General features: G+C 34.8%; 1 protein-coding gene across 2 annotated transcripts in view; it reads right to left on the bottom strand.

Moving 5' to 3' along the window:
• Positions 1 to 22,262, bottom strand: part of CACNA1D (calcium voltage-gated channel subunit alpha1 D) — a 195,715-nt gene that overhangs the window by 38,726 nt on the left and 134,727 nt on the right. For both annotated transcript variants that reach the window (XM_086755918.1, XM_086755919.1), the window contains 10 exons: positions 22,063 to 22,170; positions 21,844 to 21,896; positions 21,442 to 21,588; positions 20,544 to 20,745; positions 19,183 to 19,341; positions 17,731 to 17,841; positions 12,099 to 12,182; positions 11,685 to 11,768; positions 1,265 to 1,303; positions 720 to 848 (listed from right to left, as the gene is read on the bottom strand). In XM_086755918.1, coding sequence (XP_086612044.1) covers positions 720 to 848; positions 1,265 to 1,303; positions 11,685 to 11,768; positions 12,099 to 12,182; positions 17,731 to 17,841; positions 19,183 to 19,341; positions 20,544 to 20,745; positions 21,442 to 21,588; positions 21,844 to 21,896; positions 22,063 to 22,170 — 1,116 coding nt within the window. The remainder of the gene's footprint in view (positions 1 to 719; positions 849 to 1,264; positions 1,304 to 11,684; positions 11,769 to 12,098; positions 12,183 to 17,730; positions 17,842 to 19,182; positions 19,342 to 20,543; positions 20,746 to 21,441; positions 21,589 to 21,843; positions 21,897 to 22,062; positions 22,171 to 22,262) is intronic.

The raw sequence follows: 22,262 nt of genomic DNA, 5'->3' as shown, positions 1-22,262 counted from the left end.
TTTTAGTAATTTCACACCATAATTTCAATTTCCATTTACAAAAATAATTTCTCTATACAACACAGGCTTCTCCAAGGTTTTTCTTCCTATGCAAGTGCTTAAAATGTTATTACCTGTCACTCTTAATATTCTGCCGCATACAATGAACACAACCTTCATTATATTTTAAATTACTTCTGCTAGCAATCCAGGCAGAAGAATCATCTTTAGCAGTTTTTAATTTTATTTTCATTACTGATTCTAACAACATAAAGATACTTTCTTCTAGACAGTTAGAGTTCTATTAACTTCACATTCATCAGAGTTTTCAGGAGCAAGGATTCAGATGTCTATTTGTTACACTTATGAAGTAAGTTTTATATTAAAAAAATATTAAAATTTATCTTTTGTAGCCAACTAATAAAATGTGTGGAATTATGAAACCTATGTGAGTCAAACCTATCCTATCCCTTTTAGATATACCCAATATATTTTTATGAAGTACTGTAGAAATCTCATGGTAACAGCTAACATTAAATGACAAAGAGTGGCCCTTGGACTCATTGAAGTAACAGGCAAAGTTTATTTTGGTATTATTAAGCAAATATATTTAAATATCTCATTACTGATAGCATGAATTTCAAAAGAAATGGTTTTTGCACTCTGCAGGGTATTGCTTCATAAAATGCAGTGTATAAATGGTTGTAACTATAAAGAAAATTTAAATAAATTTTGCTAACCTGAAATGATTTAATAAAGGTCCACAGTAAAGTTCTGATTCCTTCTCCTCTGCTAAGCAGCTTCACCAACCTCATCACCCGGAAGAGACGGAAAAAAGTGATGGAGATTCTAGCGCTGTCTTCAGAGTTCTGAAGAGCATCATGGAGAAGTCAAACCAAATACAAACTCACACATGCAACACTTCAAGAAGAACATTAAATGTAGGGTGGAAGAGGTAAGATTTGAAAATGTATCTTGAGGGCTTTTTCACCTTGATAAGCATGATATGACAGGAAAAATTTCATGCTAAAAACACAGGACTTGTAGAAATGCTTCACATATCGCATGCATTTCCAAGTTTTCTGGTTTGTTAATAAGGATCATATTGGGTTTGTTTGTAGTAGACTTCAATAGTACATTTACAATGAACGCAAACCACTGCATAACACCTTTGTAATAAGACAGTTATGAAAAATACAGAAAAAAAATTGGTGGAAAATAGACATGGTAAAAAGAATAAACTCAAGTAGAGGTAAAACCACTGGGGTCAGTTTACTGATCTTACCCCAGACTCATCAGTTGTGACTGTTTCAGTTGGCTTTGGCTTTAAGAAATTAAGAATATTAAATATTAAAATCAAATAAAAGATAAAAAAAAATCAGCTTAACCATAAACAGAAGGAAGGACAGTTTTCATTTCTAAATGTAAATGAACATCTTTCAACTCAATATACTTCTCAAACAAAACATTAATATTCTTATTAAAATCTTCCTGTTAGCATTTCATTTTGGCTGACTCACACTAAAACATTGTTGGCTGACTCATACTAAAATCTGCTAGTCTAAAACATATTTAAAAGACTCAATGAAAAGGAAATACAAAATAAAATATTTGTTCCTATCTAAGCCAAACAAAATTAGCCACTGACTTCCACTAGTTGTATGAAATTGTAACAGTAAGCTTAAGTAAAAAAAGAAAAAAGCTTTGGGGTCAAACTAGCCTTTCTTGGTCCCTTTTCTGCTGTGCTCTTTTTGAAGATTAAATACTCCATTACTGAAATCTAGCCATATTCAAGTAACTGCATTTTATATCACGTGAGGAGGTCCCTTAACGCAAAGTTAACTCAAGTGATGAACTTTGAGTTAACTCACTCACTGATGAACATTGGGTTTTGCAGTGCTTAACAAGAACAGATTTTCACTCTGCTAAAGTGGTAGATAAACATTTTTAACACAATGACACGAAGGCTAATCCTCACATAGAGGTCCAAATGAGAAGGCAATATTTGTACTCTGTCACCGTCTACCAAGTACTCATATACCTGAGCTGATGTAACAGGATCAGGCATGGAGAGAGGGAGTCAGGATTTGACTGACCCTTTTGGAACAGATCTGTACAATCCTCAGGAGCTACAGGGAGGAGAGAGACACACACCAACTTCTTGTTCACAGAGCCAAACCTCTATGTCCTGTGAAGAAGAAACTCACTTCTCTCTATAACGTCTCTGTCTTTGGAGAAACTGTGTCGATATCCCAAATGGAGAGACACTTAGCAAAGCAGCTAGCAAAGCTTAAGGGACCAAATGTCTATGCTGTGCACAGACTCACAGCAGCTCTTCCAAAATTGAATGGAAGCGTCTTTAAAAATTTTATAGCACTAGAACAAATGGGATTCTGGACATTAGATCCAAGTGATGGGTCTTCCTCTCTTGCCTAAAATATCCTCCTTTTAAAGGGGCACCTTTGAACAATTATTGTCACATATAGCAGCAATAACCATGATGCCTCCTCAGTGCCGCTTCCAAAACAACGTGGATACATCAGACACTCTCTCAATGCCATGGCTCACTGAGTAAAATCTCAAGTATTGCTGTTACCCAAGATGAAAGCTGGGAAGAAGGAAGGGAGAAGATAGGAGCTGATTTGGCTGAAAATACCAGCAGTATATTATATAAACATACTATGGTAAAAAAAAAAAGAATAGGTAGGACTTAAAGTTAGATCATTATTAGCAGTATTTATTAAAAAAAATAATTGTTTTGTCTATTAATTTTTTTTTGCAAAACATATATTAAGTATCACAAGGGAAAATAAGGTAAAAATAAGTGTTTGTGGAATCCACCTATGTACACATTACTGCCCTGCCAGGTATTGGTATTTTCTGAAACAGAGTTTTAAAACTGTTTAAGGGATTATTACTAAATTGATGCATTAATATTAACCAAAACCTAGATCTCCTCATTACACTTCAGTAAGCAGAGTATTTGCACAATATTACACAATCAGCTGTAACATCTAAGCTTTGTAAGCACTTATATAAAACATACAAAAATATGCTGTCAGTGAAAGACAGTTGCTGCACTAGAAGTTCCCTGCATATTTTAACAATTTGAAATAAAATCATCAAAATATAGATTAAGGAAAAATTTATAATCACAAACATCATAAATGTCAAAACATCACAAAACATAGAAATAATCTTGCAAACCTGTCTACCTACATCAATGACAAACCTGTACTGGTGTACACAGACACACATGGCTATCACCCCTTGGTACAGAAAAAATAATTCCTTTTTATCTGAAACTTTTAAAGAAATTGCAGATGAAGCCTGAAATTTCATATTAATCTCTGGTGACTGAGTCACATTGAGCTTGATACTGTCTTAATAAAGAAGTGAATTACTTAATTTGTATTCAATATTTTGTACCATCAAAAATTAAACTAAGTATTTGACAGATACAGAAAAGATTAAATTACAGTGTCATCACAAACTGACAACACACAAAAATGAAGTAAAATGCTGGGGTTTGCATCTGGGAGTTTTTCCTGCTAGCTTTTATGGAAGGATTGGGCCCCAGATAAGCTAGGAACAGTATTAGGATAGCAATATGTGATGGGATAGGTGAGAACACAACAGGGATGCTTTAGTCCTACAGATGTTTATTTAATTGCTTTCTAAAAGAAAAAATAATGAGTATGCATTATGATTTAGTTATTAAAAAAAACCCTCACAAAAGGAGAAGTCAGTAAAAAATCCTTTTTCTACATATAACTATCTTAATAATTACTTAATTCTCACTTGTGAAAATGCAGGCAGAGATCAGACCACCAACACTAAGTGAACAGTTCACTACAGGTGCTCAGGAACGATGAGTGCAAAATCCTTCTGCTTTTTTTTTCAGTCTGAAGGGCACTGACTGTATTTGTGTACGTACATCTGTGTATGCATAGGACTGTAAACACACACTCCTCTCATAAATCACCCTATCTCAGTAGGGGTACTGGGATGTCATACGCAAGAGATTATAAATTATGGACACTGGAAAGAGCAGGCCAGGGATGAAGAACGAAAACATTCTGTTCACAAAAAGTGAACTACAAAAATACTAGGGTGGAGATTGATGCTAGAAACAAACAATGAAAATGAACTCCTGATACCAAAGGACTTTTTTTCTACCCAAGCTGAATATTCAACTTCTGCCAATCATTGGCCAAGTGTTTTGGGTACTGACATTTTAAAGTAAGTGTATATAATTTTTTACCCTCTCTGGCATTTCCCGCTGGTAACACAGCAGCTTGGCTTACTGTATAAATAATAATTATAATGAAGCTAATATAGAAAACATTACTTGTACTTATTTATAAAAGCAATGTTCATCTAAGAGACAAACTTAGTTAACTTTTATGTGTGTCCATCTAGCATGAAGTAATATTAAGATCCGGGAAACTAAGATTAAGGTAACACAATCTTCAGTAACAGACAGACTGACAATAACAGAGGATGACTGCTTCCTACAGATAAGGAAAAAAACATATACTGCCCAAACGTATCTTATTCGCAACCAGTAATATTACCTGACATGTACACATTTATGTAGGTGGCACATTATATACATGTAGGGAAAGTACTAGAACGGATTTGAGACTAAGAAGGGGGCAGGTTGAGCAGAGAGTGTCTCTCTGGATGACAGTTGTTGACAAGAACGCAAATAAAAATATTTCCTGCAGTCAGGGAATCTACCCTTTCACTTCCTCTTTCCCCTCACCTTCCACCAATTACTCCAATACTGCTCATGTCCCAAACACCTGGGGACTGGCTGGCCATTATAATGATTTTTTTTGTCCCTCACGGACGTGATTCCTAAGATGACAGATGTGCTTTCTGGGATCACTGCTAAGAGTCTGGTAAGGGGCACAGCTAGAATAAATGAGCAGCTTCTGCTTTCACTGCTTGGCTAACTGGCACTGCAATGAAGTAAACGAGGACAGAGACTGGCTTAATTATTCTATAATTATTCTACCTTTTCTGTCAGCCATATGCCAGCTACATGGAGAACCTAGTTCAGCAAAGCACTTCCTAAATATGTATTTTTAAGCCAGTTCTTAAATACTTCAAATAGTGAGTAACATGTCATTTTTTTTTCTTAATCGAAGTTCAACACAGCAGCTTTCTTCCATAAACAATCCCAACCCTCAAAAAAGATTAACCAATGATCAACCTGAATTTCTGACTCACTGATTAAAATGCTTGCAACCTGCTACCAATTTGGGTCAAGTATTTATTGTTGTTTATGAAAAATACAGCACATCTCCTAAACAGTAACTCATTACACCCTTCATATTGCAATAAAAGTTCCAAATAAACATTCTAACTGAGAAAAGCTTCAATGTCAAAACTGTGAACAGTGCGAAACAGATTGCATCATGCATTGGAAGCAAACTGTAGCTCTGTGTTTAAGAAAAAATAAACATGGTGAAAAACAGTGGATATTAGTATGTGGTGTGGGTCAACTGCTTCTTTTTTACAGATTGTGCCAAAGGGTATGAGAGCACGCCAAAACAAATGACCACATAATGATGATGTAATCATCATTACGAATATAGAAGGAAACATCTCAATGACAAACACATATGATGACAACAACATATACAGGAAAGCATTCAGGTTGCCAAAATATCTTCAGAAATGTGTGTGTCTGTATGTATATACATATACAATTTGTTCAAAGAATAATTACTGGAATTCAAGTGTGCTAGCAAGTAATTTTCTTCATAGTCTTCTCAGTGCTCTGTTTATTCCCTGTTCAGCATGCACCAAATGTCCATATGCATAATTTAGTAAAAAATTTCGAATCAATGTGAAGAACCACAGAGTAGATTTTAAAACTATCTTTTCCCTTGTAAAAGATGTATTTAACACTCTAAGTTCATAAGTAACATGTTGACTGCATAAGGTATTTTATGATAACTAATAAATACTTAGTTGTGCAATAAAGTAAATAAATTATTAGTATTAGCACCATCATGAAAGCAGCTCAGAAATTTACTTCTATTTCCAAATTAAATACTGCAACACAGTATAGATTTCATATTGCAATAAGACTTCATACTAACCAAAGTCATATGAGAATGTATTTTTCTGACCTATCCTTAAGCCTAAAGAGACATATTTGCAAAAGTCTACAAAATGTATTAACAGTACTCAAAAATATCCATTACTAGCATCAAAATATAAGTTCTAACATATGATACTGACGCATAAACTGGGATTCAAAATGAAATGCAGTGCTTTTGTTCAAAATTAGAATTAAGAATCTCTTTCAGGAGGTACATATGAGGTTTTTAATCCACTCCTCCAAAGAAGCAAGATCTGCTGTCCCACCAGGTGAGTGGGCAACTATATAAAAATAAGCACCAGCCCTCCCAGTCCACACTTCACTAGCAGTGTAGCAAACAAAAAGAGCATCCCACTGTGCACAAGTCAACACTATGCACTGCATAATGCTGAAACAATAACATTCTTCTTACCAAATCGCAGAATATCCAATTCTGGTTTTGTGAGAGACTTTTTTGATCTATGACATTGCTACTAACCACCATTAGTTGTTATGGTAGTGTAAGCATTGAATAAATCTCAGGTGTTTACAGCGCTGATTCAAGAAAAATAAGTTTTCCTGAGGGGCTCAGGAGGAAGATATCAGTGCTATTCCTTTAAGCCCTATTTCAGCAAAGAACTTGAATTTTACTTAACTTCAAGCATAAAATTAGTCCCATAGGGACTGCATTAAACATTTGCACAAAAGAAGAGAAAAGTGAAGTCTCCATTATTTTCTTGACATTTTGGCAGCACATGAATGGTAAAAGAAACTTAAAAAAAAAAAAAAGTGAATAAAAACCTTTGTAACTACTACTGTAACAATGTGATCATGCCTCTGCGTCATCCAGTGCTGGTCATCCAAATGGTTTCTGAGCTGATAAATAAGATATTTTCTGTACAATCAGGCCAGATTGAAACTTGTCTGTTATTTCCATTTAAGAACTTACTAATTTACTCAGAATTTATTTCCAATTTATTTATCTCTCATTATCTTGTCCATCTCTGAGAAGAGACTGACTACATCTTGTGTCTCACAATCACTACTCTTTTAATGGAAAACGAACCATTTTTATGACCACATAAGTTCTTGTGTATCACGTGAAACTTTTTGAAAACAAAAGGTCACAAAACCCAAAAGTAATTATATAGGGTTTAGTAGTGTTTTTAATTTTTTTTATTGCTATACCATACATATTTACTTATATATACTTGCCTCTAAAAATTTCTAAAAACAAAACGAACATGACAACCAATTAGGTTCATAAAAGAAGAACTGGTTAAAGGAAGGGTTATTAAATGACAGAGTAAATTTAAATCATTGAAAATAGTGTATTGCCTAAATACACGTTGCTCTGAGTTGGTTCATTTCTGGAGTTGGTCACTGATCCAGGCCTTGAAGATGCTAAACAGTCCTGTAAATCGCTGAACACATTAAACACTGACTTCCACTGGCACCAAAAATATTCAAAACACAGTAATTTCCTGGATTATATATGAATGGAAGGTTACTGGATCAGAAGAATCAGCCTCAGGGCAACATATATATTATTATAAAACATTTATAAATAAGAAAAGTAATAACTAAATAAAAAGACTACATTTAATTTCCAGAATTTAATAAAGAAATCAAGGTGATATGTGACTACAAAGTCCAACCCACTCTCTTGAAAAACATGGGTCAGATACAAACACGCTAATACTAGAAAAACTGGCTGACCTTTGGAATTGGTCTAAATGTACACAGCTAAACCCATCAGAATGATGCTGAGTTGTTTCCACAGCATGAGGCAATTATATATGCAAATCTATAAGAATGTTTAGTTCATCTTGAGTACATTATTTTAGGTATTCACATTCTTTCAAGTCTTCTTTTACATTGATCAATTAAGATGGCTGTACTTGTGCAGTTAAAACTGCAACAAGATTTGATTCCACATTACTGCTACCAATTTACACTGTTTCAGACGACCCCTCAAACAAGGCTGAGCTTCCTCAGTTTAAAAGTTTGTGTAGTGGGAATTCTTACAGGTGCCATTTCAATCGTGCTTGAAATCCCACTGAAAACAAAGTCTTGTTAGCGTCTTTGCAGAGCTGTAGATTTCCCAGGATTACTGTCAGTGTTAGATAAAAAGTACAGGTGGAATGGCACAGAATGGTCAGAATGTCAAAAAATATTAAGAAAAGGATTCGAAAATACTGAATTTGGATTATAGAAATTTACACAAAACTAATGAAGTAGGAATAATTCAGTAGAATCAAAACAATAAAAGTAACAAAAATCTAAGAAATTTTCCTGGCCACTCTGCAGTATTCACTGTTTCATGTTGAAAATGGGAAATCAAGCCCAGATATATATTGAAACAATAAAACATTAATGACTTGCACAAACAAAGCACAAAAAAGTGGAGAAGACCAGAAACAGACAATGCTTAGTACACACATAGTCTGCTGTGCAGTACTAGAAGACACCAAAGGCTCATGAAAAACTAAGAAATGACAGTCCTAGTTGTTGATTGTGGTGTGTACTTTTCCTGAAGAAAAGTATTTCCAGAATATTTTCAAGACAACTGTGTGAATTACTAAAATGACAGTGTTTTTCAAAGCTGAAAGCTCAGCAGTCATCAATTACAAGTAATGCTGTCAAATTAACACTGTCCATACAGTGTTAAAAACGGAGTTAAATACAGGGACATCTATGGTCATGAAAGTACATCTGAGCTATTTTTCAATCTGTTCACAACCAAATGAATTTTGCAGTTATTAAGGAAAGCTATTCTAAATGACTGGTCTTCTTACGCTCCTCAGATATTATGCTTATCTACATCAGTACTACTGTGAATGGAAATAGTGGGAAATTGTAAATACTTGAGCTGAAGGTCTAAATCCTAACTTTTCTGGAAAAAAAAAAAACAAAACCAAAAATCAACAAACAAAAAACCCACCAAAACCAAATTAGAGGCAGGTTTTAAAAATCTGCTCCATGAACTGTAATTATACTTTGAGAAATGTCTCAATAGGACAACGCAGTTCTGTGCTGACTCTCCCTGTCAGCTCAGGTTCCTTCAGTTCACAGATAAAAAGATCCATCGCCTGCTGAGAACTGAGCAAAGCCAGACTGAAGTCTAAGAGTTAGACTAAGGTCCTTGTGCTCCCACGTTATCACATCACTCCTCCATTGCATTTCTAGTAACGCAGTCAGTTGTGAGATTCTCTTAATTTAACATAAAATCAGGAAGAAATATTCAAGTGAATCAATCTTGAAATAATTTTAAATGTGTTTACTCTGTAAGATGGCAGTGTAGAATTTGCAGCTTTAAAAAAGAAATTTGCAGTCTTTAATAAGGGCTAATAGACTCTGTGTATGCTTGAAGGTATTCTGCCATCTTGAAAAAAGATAAAATACATTTGGTTTCTATATTTGGTCGAAATGCGTTTATAACGGGTATTACTATGCTTACCAAATAGACTAGAACCAAAGATTAAAAACTATGTACATCAGTTTCTCAACAGCAGCTACTGCCACTAATTGATGTTGTCTGCGTCAATGCTAACATGCTCTGAAGGAAGATCTGTATGGGAATAGTCTAAGAGGTATTTCCTTTGGCAGCAGGCTTACTCACTCATCTCTCCCCCACCATGGCCCACACTTTTGCCAATACTTTGTGCTCAGCACCTCATCCAGCCAACTGTGAAGTCCCCAGACTCTTGTGGAAGCACAGCTCACATGGCTATGGGGGTAAGAAGGGGTGTGGCAACGGCTGCTTAAGCTCATGGAGATGCCAAAAGAAATGCTCATCAAACCATTGTCTCAATTGAGACCAGTCTGACAAATTCAAGCTCCTAGTAGGTGGTCTGCTGATCTGGTGGTGAAAGCCAAAAATTGTTTTATAAACAGATCTTACTTGAGAATTTTATGTTTTGTTTTGTTTTTTTTTTCCTCTGGCACAGATCACAGTTTTTTTTTCAAATATAGCTTCTATTCCATGTTTCTGGGCAACTTTATTATCCAGGTATTCACAGTCCCAAAATCAAGGTACTGTCTAAATAGGGTAAAGGGTCTTGTTTCTGCTATTGATGGAGGAATGTTATCCTAAGAACTGGGCTCCTGACATGAACCACTTTGGAAAATAAATTTTAAAATGTGTTCTCTCTGAAAAACTGTTTCAATTAAATGGCAATGATAGCCACAGGATGGATTTGCTTCCCCAAAATATGATAGAGATATTGTAACTTAAATACTCACCACTGAAGAGTATTTATTCAAAGTAAAAAGTATTTTGAAAGATGATGCATATTAAATACCCCTACTGAAAAGAAACCCTTTGGGCAAGTAATAAAATCCACTGGGGCAAAAAAAGATCTTTAGCAAGTAGCTTACTAAAACAAATCTAAGAGAAAAGGAATGTTATTAGCCAGTTCATAAACCATGACTGCTGTACAAAAACATGCAAGCTTAATATCTTCAAAGAATACTAAGCAACTATTTATATCTACAGCTTTCTCCAATTAATCTGTTCTTTGATACAAGGAAAATATGTGAATGTTGGGGATCTCCTGCATCACAGGTGTTCCTGGATAACTTAGTTCTCAGAATGATAAACAAGATCTTCAGCAGGTGGAATACACTAACATCACCTATTGAGTCTGAGAGCTCCCTGAGCATTTCCAGTGGTGGGGCTGGATCCAAGTCTCACCTTCAGTCTCCCTTTTTGAGGTCTCAAGAAGCATTAGAGGGAAGAGGCACTTTCCTGTGAAATTTTATTTTGACTAGCTAAACAAAGAAACATGTAAGTATGGGAGCCATTTGCATATCTACTACAGAACAGGTATGTATTTTTTTATCTTTCATTTCTCATTTTTCTGATAGAGCTTTGCTTGTTAAAACCAGCAAGTCAGACAGAAAACAGGTGAAAAATCAGTATTTCCCTATTTTTTCTTTGGAAAGTGATTTTTCCTGTTGGCCAAATATCCATGTGTGTAATAACCATCAGTTAAAATTTTGGTGAAAAGGTGGAGTTTTGTAAGTACTTTAAGAGTAATTCAAGTTCCAAAACATTTACTGCAGGATGGGAAAAGAAAAAGGAATAGGAAAAAATAAACATTCTGTTCTCCAGAGCATGAAAAGCCTTACTTTCTCTATGTACCTTTCTTCTGCTACCTCATGAGATATAAGTGCTAACATTGCTCTAAAGACCAAATCTCCCACAGGAAAAAAAAAAAAAATCATTTGTTAAACTGAGCCACTGAAACAACTTACAGAATCTTGAATTATCTTGGTCAAGCTACCTACAAAAATCACTGGGCTTCAAATAAATCGTAAGAGGCTTAATCCCTTTCTTATACAAAAAAAAACATTTGAAATATTTTCTGTACATACATAGAAAAATATAATTCTCATTGTCTCACTATGCTGTGTACATGTGCAACTATATGGGTATACATATTTATAACAACAGTTTGTACAAATATCTATATCAATGTTTTGGTCTTTGATTCTAAGATAAAATATACTTTTCTAAAAAAGGATTTGGGGGGATAAAGTTTACATTTTCTGCATTTCTTGATGACAGCAATTACTTTTTAGTGCATGAACAGTTGCTACTTACATTAACTTCTGTTATAGCAATATCAACGACGCTACCAACAACAATTAAGGCATCAAAAGTGTTCCATGCATCAGTGAAATAGTGCTGTTAGGACAAGCATTCAGCAGAAAGAGAGCAAGAGAAAAACACAAACAAAAAGAGAAGAAAAGGACAGTGTTATAACACAGAAACACTCTAGGCTTCTCTGATGTACCACTATACAATCTAGTCTTTCCCTTTCATAGCTAAAAAAATTGGTAGAAAAAAATAAGAAGCTATTTATTTCCCATATCAACATAATTGTCCTATGACTGGTCTGTACTCAAACTTTAGAAACATCAGATCAAAATCTGTGACTTGTCCAGATGATGGAAATAGTGGGGAGACAGAGAAAGAGAAGTAGGGACTGGGGAAAGTAAGCTGGGGTATACTCACATCAGCTTCACTGAGAACGACGTCTACTATGCTGCCAATAACGATGAGGGAGTCAAACGTATTCCAGGCATCACTAAAATAGCCCTGAACAGAGCAGGCAGGGTGCAAACGTTTGTGATTACATATGAAATGTCAAATATTTGCATACTTCTGTTTAGTTTTGCATAAACAGAAATTAGTTAAACAAAACCTATGGTCTAATGAGAAAACAAAACAAAACCAAACAATATTGCCTACTGAAGGAAAAGCAACATATATGTGCGTGTGTGTATATATATACTTTATATATATACATGTACAGACACACACACGCACGCACACACACACGCAGTACACATGCATAATACACCATTGTGTAAGCACAATGTTGGCAAGCAAGCCATCATCCAAAACTGGTTTTGGACTTTTAGCAAGGCAGAAAAATTCTAATGCATATACCCTAACAAGCATGACAAAATCCCTTTAATAATGTTTCTACACGACCAAGCCAATTGAAACCTCCTTAACATAGATGATTTTACGATAGTTCTAAGTGACTGGTAAAAATAATCAAACGGTCAAAGCTCAGCACTAGTTAAACATCCACAATTACTAACGTGGAACTATGCATAAATATTAGAGAACTGACTTAATGTTCTATTCAAAAACTAGGTTTAATATAGGAACTCACACTACATTTGCAGTCAGGGCCTGATTCTGTAACCAGTGAAGTCAGTGCTAGCAACCACAGCAACTTGACTAATTTCTTAATGCTTTTAATGCAGCCAGGCCAATGTCTGAAAATTAATTTTAAAAAATTGCTTGGTCACCCTTCTGAGATTTTATGGCTTTAAGTATATTCCCTATGTGTATGTTACTGGCACACTGCTGCAAACAGTTAGAAAGTGCTATCATAGAACTGGCTGTCTGTTGGCACCAAAACTGCATTTTGAGCAAATGGGTATGTCAGAAGAAACCTTGAGGTAGGTTCCAGAATTAATCTGTCACCGGGAACAAATCAGCATTGTATACTCAGTTGAAGGCAACTCTACAGAGATGAAATATGTAGGTTTCCCTCAATATGCGGATTTTGCCTAGTTATTACAAAAATTCAGAAGTGCAAAAATTACTGAACTTTCTGTTTTTCTCATTCAGATATTTTAATTTATCAGCTAACCGCGACTAAGGAACATGCATTACATGACAAAGGCTGAAATGGACATTTTGTACAGGTACATTCTGCTTTCCTGGTAATTAATATGAAAATACTAACTTGTCAGCCACTAATGAAGCTCTAAAAAATAAATTTAGCAAAAAGTTTAAAATGACAAGTGTGCTAATCTAACCTTATGCCTAGTTACACATTATTACACTGTTTACTATATGATGTTTCAGCTGAGTATTTTAAGTCGTTACATGTGTTGCTAGCACAGAAAAGCCAAATCAGCTGCATTTTTGAGAACTGGACAATATTTTCCTCCAGATTTTACACTATGAGAATTTCTAGTAACTTCACAGTTTAAAGGTTACACTCGAGTGTGTTACTATTTGAAAAAAGCTAATTTCATGTGGAAATTTGCTCTTGGAGACTATGAGAGAAATGCTGCAGAAGAAGAGCTCTAGGAGAAGCTCTAGGAGAGTAAGCACTGAGCAGACTCAGGAAAGCCTCAGTATGCTTCTAATGCTACTCTCTTTTAGCTCTTCTAAAACACAATTTACTATAATCATTCCCTCATTTAAGGAAGAGGCTGTAACAGGAAAATAGATCAGAGTATGATTATCACTATATCCTTTGCGCCACATGCTTTAGTTCTTTGGGATTAATTATCAATTCCAGTCGTGGGGCAAAAGTCAATGTTCATGGATTTGGCCTTCTGAACAAATGCATCAGTTTCTGAGAGCTCCTGCACAATTCCCTGTCACTCCTTCCCTACTCATCCTGCTGCAGAAGAACAAGCCATTCGCTAAGTTTCTACTAAATATCATGCTGAACCATCTCAATGATAGCGAAATTTATAATCCTAAAGGAGAGCTGTCAACTAAAGAAGGGGAGCTACTCTCGTAATATTCTTCTTGATTATTCATATTTCTTATTTCTCTTATTTAAAAGAAGTATCTTTCTTGATTTTAAAATAGCTTGATTTTAAAATATCTATATATATATACACACAGAAAATAAGAGACTATTGGCAAACAGATAATCAGCACAATCCTGAGGTGTGCTATCCATCTTCCTCTACAATAATGGGAACCAAAAAAGGTCCTCCAAATAAAGGTTAATTTTGGCTACAGAAAAAGTGACTTTACTAGACATGCTACAATATAAGGCACTGAAGTAACAAATTCACATTTTGATTAAATAGAGCTAAAATACTTTACACATTTATTTACTTTATGAAACCTTTTCCATCAGTATAGACAAATATTGTTCAAAGTAATATGTAAAGCAAAAGCATACAAATAAACAAAAAAAAACTAAGAGAAAATAAAGATGGTTTTGGAAAAGGGAGGAATGGACAAGTCACAGCAAATAAACATCATGCAAATAAGTTGTTTTCACCACTGCAATGACCCAAGATCAATTCACTTACTAGCCATCTTTCCTTTTTTCTTACAAAAATCTAATGTAAAATGACATGGAAAATCATTACAAGTTCAAGTAACAGCTAGCTATCATGAAGCTGTACATACGGTATGTGTTGATGTACTGGTTTCGATTTCATAGCTGTGTTTTGTTTGGTACTGTACTAAACCATGCTAAGCAGCAGATGTTAGCAATTGTGAAGAAAAAAATGCCTGCTCTTTTAACTTACATTATGAAAAATTTGTTCATTGAGAAATGCTGAAGGATAAAATCACAAATCCTGGGGAATATGTAGACATAGAGAATTAACACCAAGATGTGTTTCCATAGATCTACCACATCAATATTTTAATCCTTTTAGTACTCTGTTGAAAAGTTTAGGGCCTCATTCTGCAAAGTACTGTGTGTTTCAATCTCCCAGTCAAGTGTGCCAGACAGTCAGCATCACCTTTAATATCTATCACTTATCCAAGTTTTCTCTATTTCAGAGCTGGAAGGCAGCCTGCAGTACTTTGATTTTAAACAACACAATATCATAGTAAGAGTATCAATAATTGATAGCAGCCTTAAGTTTGCATGACCAGCAAAACCAAGAGATCACAGCTTTCACAGGATTTTTGTCAACGTATCAAGGGGACATTGTCAAGCAGATGAGATAAAAGCTAACATATTTTATCTATTTGATGCTTTGAGCATCTTTAAAATAATTTTTTAAATGCACAAAATTAATAAACAAAACCATCCATTCTGCCAGACTAGACCAAGAAACCCACCAGTGATACAGAGGGAAGGAATTTGTCTTTCCTTACAGACCCTAAAGCAAAACATTAAATTGGGTTTCAGATTGTTCCTAATAAATCATATTAAATCTTAATATGAATTAAAGCAATTCCTTGTTGTTTTAAGCACGTACCTAGTTTAAAATTTAGACTACTGGAAGACATTAACATTCTGCTTAAGACTGCTAGCTGATTTGCAATTATTAATGAACTATGTAACATATGCTGCCAATAGGTGTTTTGTTAAGAGTATCTGACAATTTTAAAAGTTAGTCTTTAAAGAATAACTGGAACAACCTTAAAGATATTTAACTCCCTTCCCTTCCTGCTAGTTAATCTCTGCCAGAAGCCTGATTAATATCATAGTCTTTTAACCATGTCCTTCTAATTAACAAGTTTAAGGTGTTCTGTATCTATGGGGGAACGGAATTTAAAAAATTAGGACCTTTCACTGACAGAGTTTGCCTTTCAAACTCTCGGGATTCAGATCCAAGGATCTCTCACAGTAAAAGCATCCAATCAGAGACAAAGCAACAGAGTTAAAACTCAAATTGTACAAAATCTTAGAGATTAGTATTAAGACAGTGCCTTTCATAATGAGGAGGAAGTCTATAATACAAGTGGAGTACTGTGATTTATACACTCATGATCAGACTGCTATATTTTGCATTAGCTGCTATTTCTGACTACAGTGACGAGTGCATGGAGAACCATACAAGGATTCACAATCTTCTTTCAAAGAGCAGATGATAAAATGCAGCAAAGTCTTCTGAAACTTCAGTGTGAAACAAGGATATAGAACAGGAAATACAGATCAGCAAACACAATCAGCATACTCATGACATGTGGTCCACGTGTCCGAGCTATCTCCCCTGGGGCCTTGAATTGTGTTATATTTGATGTGAAATCCTTAGTATTTAAATAAGATAGGTGACACAAAACCACAAATAAATTCATTAGAAATATACAGTGGACTGGACAGTGCAGAGCGAGACCACGGGAGAGTGGGTAAGCATTCACCCAGAACTCCACACTTCATTTTGCAACACCAGACCTCAAGTGATGTATAATTTGTTTACTTCTGCAGGCAATACAAGCTAGCTTTAAATGAAGTAGCTCAGGCTCCACAACCAAGCTCATGGCTAAATGCAAGCTGAATAAATAGTTCTGAAAAGCTGGAAAGTAGATATACACGTAGTCCACACTGAGCTCTGGGCAGCCATGACTATGTCACTCTAAGTATCAGATCTAGCTTGTCTAAAGCACGAGTATGACTGCCCACACAGCCTACTGTCATCCAGTTCGCTACTTAGCACCAAGAACGGGCACAGCTCACAGCCAATTACAGACGCAGATATCCTGGGTACTTTAAAAGAGCAGCAATGGGAAATGACAAATACCAGCCTTAGATGGTGAGATCAGTAAACTTCAAATGGCGTGACTGGCTTTTTTTCAAATTCCATATATAACAACTGACCACACTTTACTTACTTACATAGATATAAGTCCAGAATAAATATTGATTTAACTGCACTGAAAACAAAATCTAGTTTTATTTTTCATTGTTAACTTTTGCACTGTTGTAAATGGAGTATGAGAACTGAACAAAAAGGCTGCATTAGCTGTCACAGTCTGATTTTCATCTTCCTTTTCAACTAGTAGTTATAGTTATCAGTTTCTCTTGCAAATCTGTTTTTGAACATGTCTCTGCACTATTCATTTTGACAGTGTCCCTTTAAGGCAAGGAGTCAACTGCTCACTGTGGGGTCCTCTATCAAATAGTGTGTAACAATAATTGAAAACATAAAAATCTAAAAAAGCTACTGAATATGCAAATTATTTAGGTGTATGTTTGTAGTACTTGGCTATAAAATAATAAAATAAATTTTTTTTTTTCATTTTAGAATAGGAAATATAACATAGCATACAGGTCTTTACTGGAGATTTACTTAGTGTAAAGTTATGAATGTCATACCATGAATAGGAGAAGTGTTAATGCTTGTTAACAGGAAATTATTTATCTGACTTACAAAGGGACATTTTCATTACCTGAAAATTCCAGATCTCATCAACCACCTCACATTTTTTTTTTTCTGATATCTGCATTTCATATCCTGGGATTACATATATATGTATTATCAGATTAACATTTCTGCTATGATTTTGCCTATAGATAAATGCAGGAAAAGCAGGTTCTTTCTGTTCTTTGAGTAATACATAGCTAGTGTGAAACTTACGTTACACTTAATTCCTGTGGTGATGACCTAATTAAATCATATCTAAAGCTTACCTTGGGTTTGAACGCAATCAGTTTCAAAACCATTTCAACAGTGAACACTCCTGTGAAAACCATATTCATAATGTCCATTGCATCATTAAAGAGCTTAGACTGTCCGTAGTGCTGTGAATGAAAAATACAATACTTTTAAAAGTAAAGGCTTTAAAATATTAGTGAAAGAAAGGCAGCCTGAGGCAAAGTTTGCAAAAATGCAGCACAGGAAAATATATTCTAGCAATATTTATGATGCACACAGATATACACAGAAGACTACTTGAAAATCGCTAGCCCAGAATGGAGTGGTTTAAATCTGTCCTGTTTAGGCACTGAGTGGAATAAAATTGTCATTTGTCTACATCCTAAGGGAATCTCCAGAGAGATGGCTTTGAGAAGAAAACTGTTCCCTCAAAAAAGGAGTATTAAAGAACAGCAATTTCCCAAGTTTTATATGCTAGGTTTTAAAATTACATATTCTTACGTCACATCTTAGAAAGCCTGCAGTATCTCAGTCACAGAATAACATACATTGTGTAGGAGTGATATTTTTAAGAGGATACAGTGCATGCAAGTTTCCTGACTAGTATGGTTTTGTACACTGAATTTGAACCATTCTTTTTCTTATCAGAATCTGAAGTATTGGGGAAAATAAAGATATTGCTTGGAAAAGTAGATAAGAGAAGCAGGTAGTGAAAAATTGCATTCATAATGTAGAAAAAGTAGAAACAGGTAAAACATATATAAACACACACAAAAAAAAATAACCCACACATGCAAAAATACACACAGGTATATGTAGATAAAGAGCTAATATATGAAAACATGTTTGCATGAGTTTTGCATTAACACACAAAACTGGAGTTGCTCCATATATTTTTTTTTTAAACTTCTGAAGAAGATATAGACATAGATTATAGAAATATCATAGAATGATTTGGGTTGTAAGGGAGCTTTAAAAATCATCTAGTCCAATCCAACCAAATACAGAGTAGTGCACACAGAAAATGAACACAGAACAAGTTCAGAAACGACTCAGAGGTGAAGTAATGCTTAAAGGCACTGCATAAAAGGATATATTGGATAAAAGAATCTAAGGAAGGGGTTGAGAGAAACATTTCCTAACAATGATTAGACTTTTGTTCTGTTCAGATTTTCTTGCACATGGATAATCTTGAAAATACACACATATAATATAAATTACACTGCAGATACAAAATAAAGCTCAAAGAGCTTGATTAATTTAGGAAGACCTTTATCAAGATGAAGATATTTTAAACAATTTTACTTCAGAGAACTGATGAACTGATTAGAAGACATCACAAAAGAGTACTATGATCAGAGGTAGTTTTTTTTTACATTTCAATTAATAAAAAAATACAGGTGGCCATAAATGAATGGCATTATGTCACCCATATCCCTCCCTGCAATTTATGCCAACAGCTTCAAAAGAGCTTCTGTTTTTCCTACCTGCATAGCCAAGCAAAGTGTGTTCAGCATGATGAGGACAAACATGATGTATTCAAATCCCGTAGAATTCACCACATACCAAAACTTGTACTGGTAAGGATTTTTTGGAATATATCTACGAAGAGGACGTGCTTTCAAGGCATATTCTACACACTGACGCTGTAAAAGCAGATACATCAAAAATTGTCAGACTAAACCTAACAGTTAATCAACTGATAATATAATTACTAAGTGCAAATTGTTAAACTTAAACCTTAAAAATAGGCAGTCTAGCTAATTGATATAGAGGGGTTTATTATTAAATGTTAATAAAGTAATCAAGTATCTTACAGATCCTCATCTGGTTATTTACAACTGTATCTAATCATATAGAGTACTCAGCCACAAAGAAAGCACCAAATAATGCTCACAGAAATTCTGCAGTGTTTCACCTTTATCCAGTGTAGCAGTATAGAGTAGTATAGCATAGACTATATCTAAGTATATGTACAGCATATAGCATGATTATTAATTCATCTACAACTCATGCTTTGTCTTTACGAAGTTTTCAACCACCAATGTAATACCACAGCATAAAACCCTAGAGTCAGCAAAATAAATATTGAGGAAGTGTTATCCCTAATAGTTCAGTTAGATTGCCCAGCAAAATCATGTCACGTATGTAGGAACATCATGGATTTATCTCCTACTCTGTTAGTTCCTGAAATCTTCATGTTGTCTTTTAAGGAATGCTTCTGAATAAAAGCTGACTGACAGGGCACAAAATGCAGAATGAATGCTGCCTGAAGTTTCATGCTTATCCTTGTTTAAACGAAGCACATTACAGCAGGACGAGAATACCTAAAAAATTATGACTGGTGACTGAGGAGTTTCCCAATCAAAGGATTAAACAGTAAAAGGGGACAATTTTTTTTTTTTAATTCAAATCTGAATATCCCCTGTGAATTTCTAAACAAATGGGGGAGGGAAGAGTAGAACATTTTGAACACTTTAACTTTGAACACTTTCAGATTATCCAGAACACAAAAATTAGTTCCTTGTTCTGATTGTAAAACCTGTGTTTGTCTATGGATAAGCTGGTAACTGCTGTATTCCTCTTAATGTGACATCAACAAGTGACACACTAAGAAGCAAACAAGCTTAGTGTAAAACATTTCACAAGAAAAAGACTGGTATGCTGGGCTTATGGAAAGAGGAACATGCAATGACCCGAATACCAGTTGACAGTATTTACTAATTCATTTTTTTTACCAAGATATGTGTTTGGTGCCCTCTTCTGACCCAAAGCAGAAAAGAAGCTCTTCATGCATAAATAAGAAAAGGATACTTTAAAAAGTTAAGAGTTCATTATTTATTTTAACCTGATTTTTGTCCAGCTCACAGTTCTTATACTCTTGTTCTCCCTGCTCTTGGAATGTAACAATCACAAAACCAACAAATATGTTCATCATAAAGAAAGCAATAATGATGATATAGATGATGAAAAAAATGGAGATCTCCACTCTATAGTTGTATACAGGTCCTACATTCTCGCCATTTGAATCAATGGCTTTGTACAGTAGCCTGAAAAACAAACAAAATTTTATCTTTATTAGAATTAAAATGACAAGAGAGGAAAATGTTGACAGATTTCAGAAATGGCCTGCTGTTTGCTGTTATCTTTTTCTAGTTACTGACAGTGCTTACAAGCACACTGAAAATAGAAGAATCACACCACAGAATGTTATATGCTTTTTTCCAAAAGAATCAAGGTAATGACCAAATAGTTGTACTTTTTTTTTTTTTCGGCCATGTAAAGCTACCCCTCTAAGATTTCTCTCATTTAGGGAAACAGTGAGTGGTAGTTTGCACGTCTGGATTTCTCTATGCAATGTACTATTGTCTGATTTTGTAGTAAAAGTTTTACTCAAAAACCTGAAATTCTTGTATTAGTAGTATGTAAAGGGCATCAACAGAAAATATGTGAAAGGATTACTTCCATTAGAGCTAAAGAACGGCTCATTAAGGCAAAAGTAGCTGAAAGATTAGGAATCCAACAATAAAAGTTTGCCCTCTATAGATAAAGGTGAATGGAGAAATACAGGAAAAGTGCACAGATTCAGAAGGACAGCAGGACTTTTTTCCTTCCTCCATTAATAAGTTTCTATACCATTACTTAAGACTGCTACATTGCCCAGAATTCCTTGTAAATGACAGAGAACTGCTCTAGAAAATGTAACTGTCTTAACAGTGCTGTGAAAACACAGAGAATTCACTCACGCTGGCCAGCCTTCAAAAGTCGATACTGTAAAAAGGGCCATCATAGCAGACAGAACATTATCAAAGTTGAAATCACTGTTTTGCCAGACCCTCTCTTTGACCATTGGATTATCAACATCTCCATCTTTATAAACGATGTATATCCCCCTATGGGAAAGGGAAAAAAAACATTAGTGAAATATTAAATTAGCCTCAGATTTACTCAATGCTCTATTCAAAACAGTTTATTTCACTCCCTCCTTAAGCTTGTTTTATTTTCCTGCTAACCTGTGTTTTCTGGTGGATTTAAGATAATTCCAATTTACACAAACCTAAATGGCCTGACACATGCCTGCCCGTAACTGCTACAGTTTAAATTGTTCAAAATAGTGTGTCACATTCTTAAATCAAAGACGTTCTCACCGGCATTCCTCGGGATTCTGTTTTGCCTCATCAGTGCACCTGTAGAATTTTCCCTACATATAAAACAAAAAGCAATGACAAAATGCAGAATATGCAAAATAAACAAATTTATACTGATTGGTTCAGAATGGGACCAACCCAGTTCCAGCCTCAGGCTACCAAGAATTCAACTCAGCTTTGCTTTCCTTGATGCAGTGTAAATTTTGAGTGACTACTTACCTTAAACAGCTGCACTCCAATACAAGCAAACATGAACTGCAGCAGAGTTGTAACAATCATAATATTACCAATAGTTCTAATAGCCACAAAGACACACTGAACAACATGCTGGAAAGAAAGGAAAAAATATATTTTAATAAAACTTTTTACTTAGTATCACAGAATACATATCAAAAGTCTATTTTATTACACTCGGATAA

The sequence above is a fragment of the Chlamydotis macqueenii genome, chromosome 10 (assembly GCF_036417535.1).
Source record: "Chlamydotis macqueenii isolate bChlMac1 chromosome 10, bChlMac1.mat, whole genome shotgun sequence".
Taxonomy (NCBI): domain Eukaryota; kingdom Metazoa; phylum Chordata; class Aves; order Otidiformes; family Otididae; genus Chlamydotis; species Chlamydotis macqueenii.
Note: the sequence above shows the minus strand (reverse complement) of the source record. Positions and strands in the feature narration are given on the sequence as shown.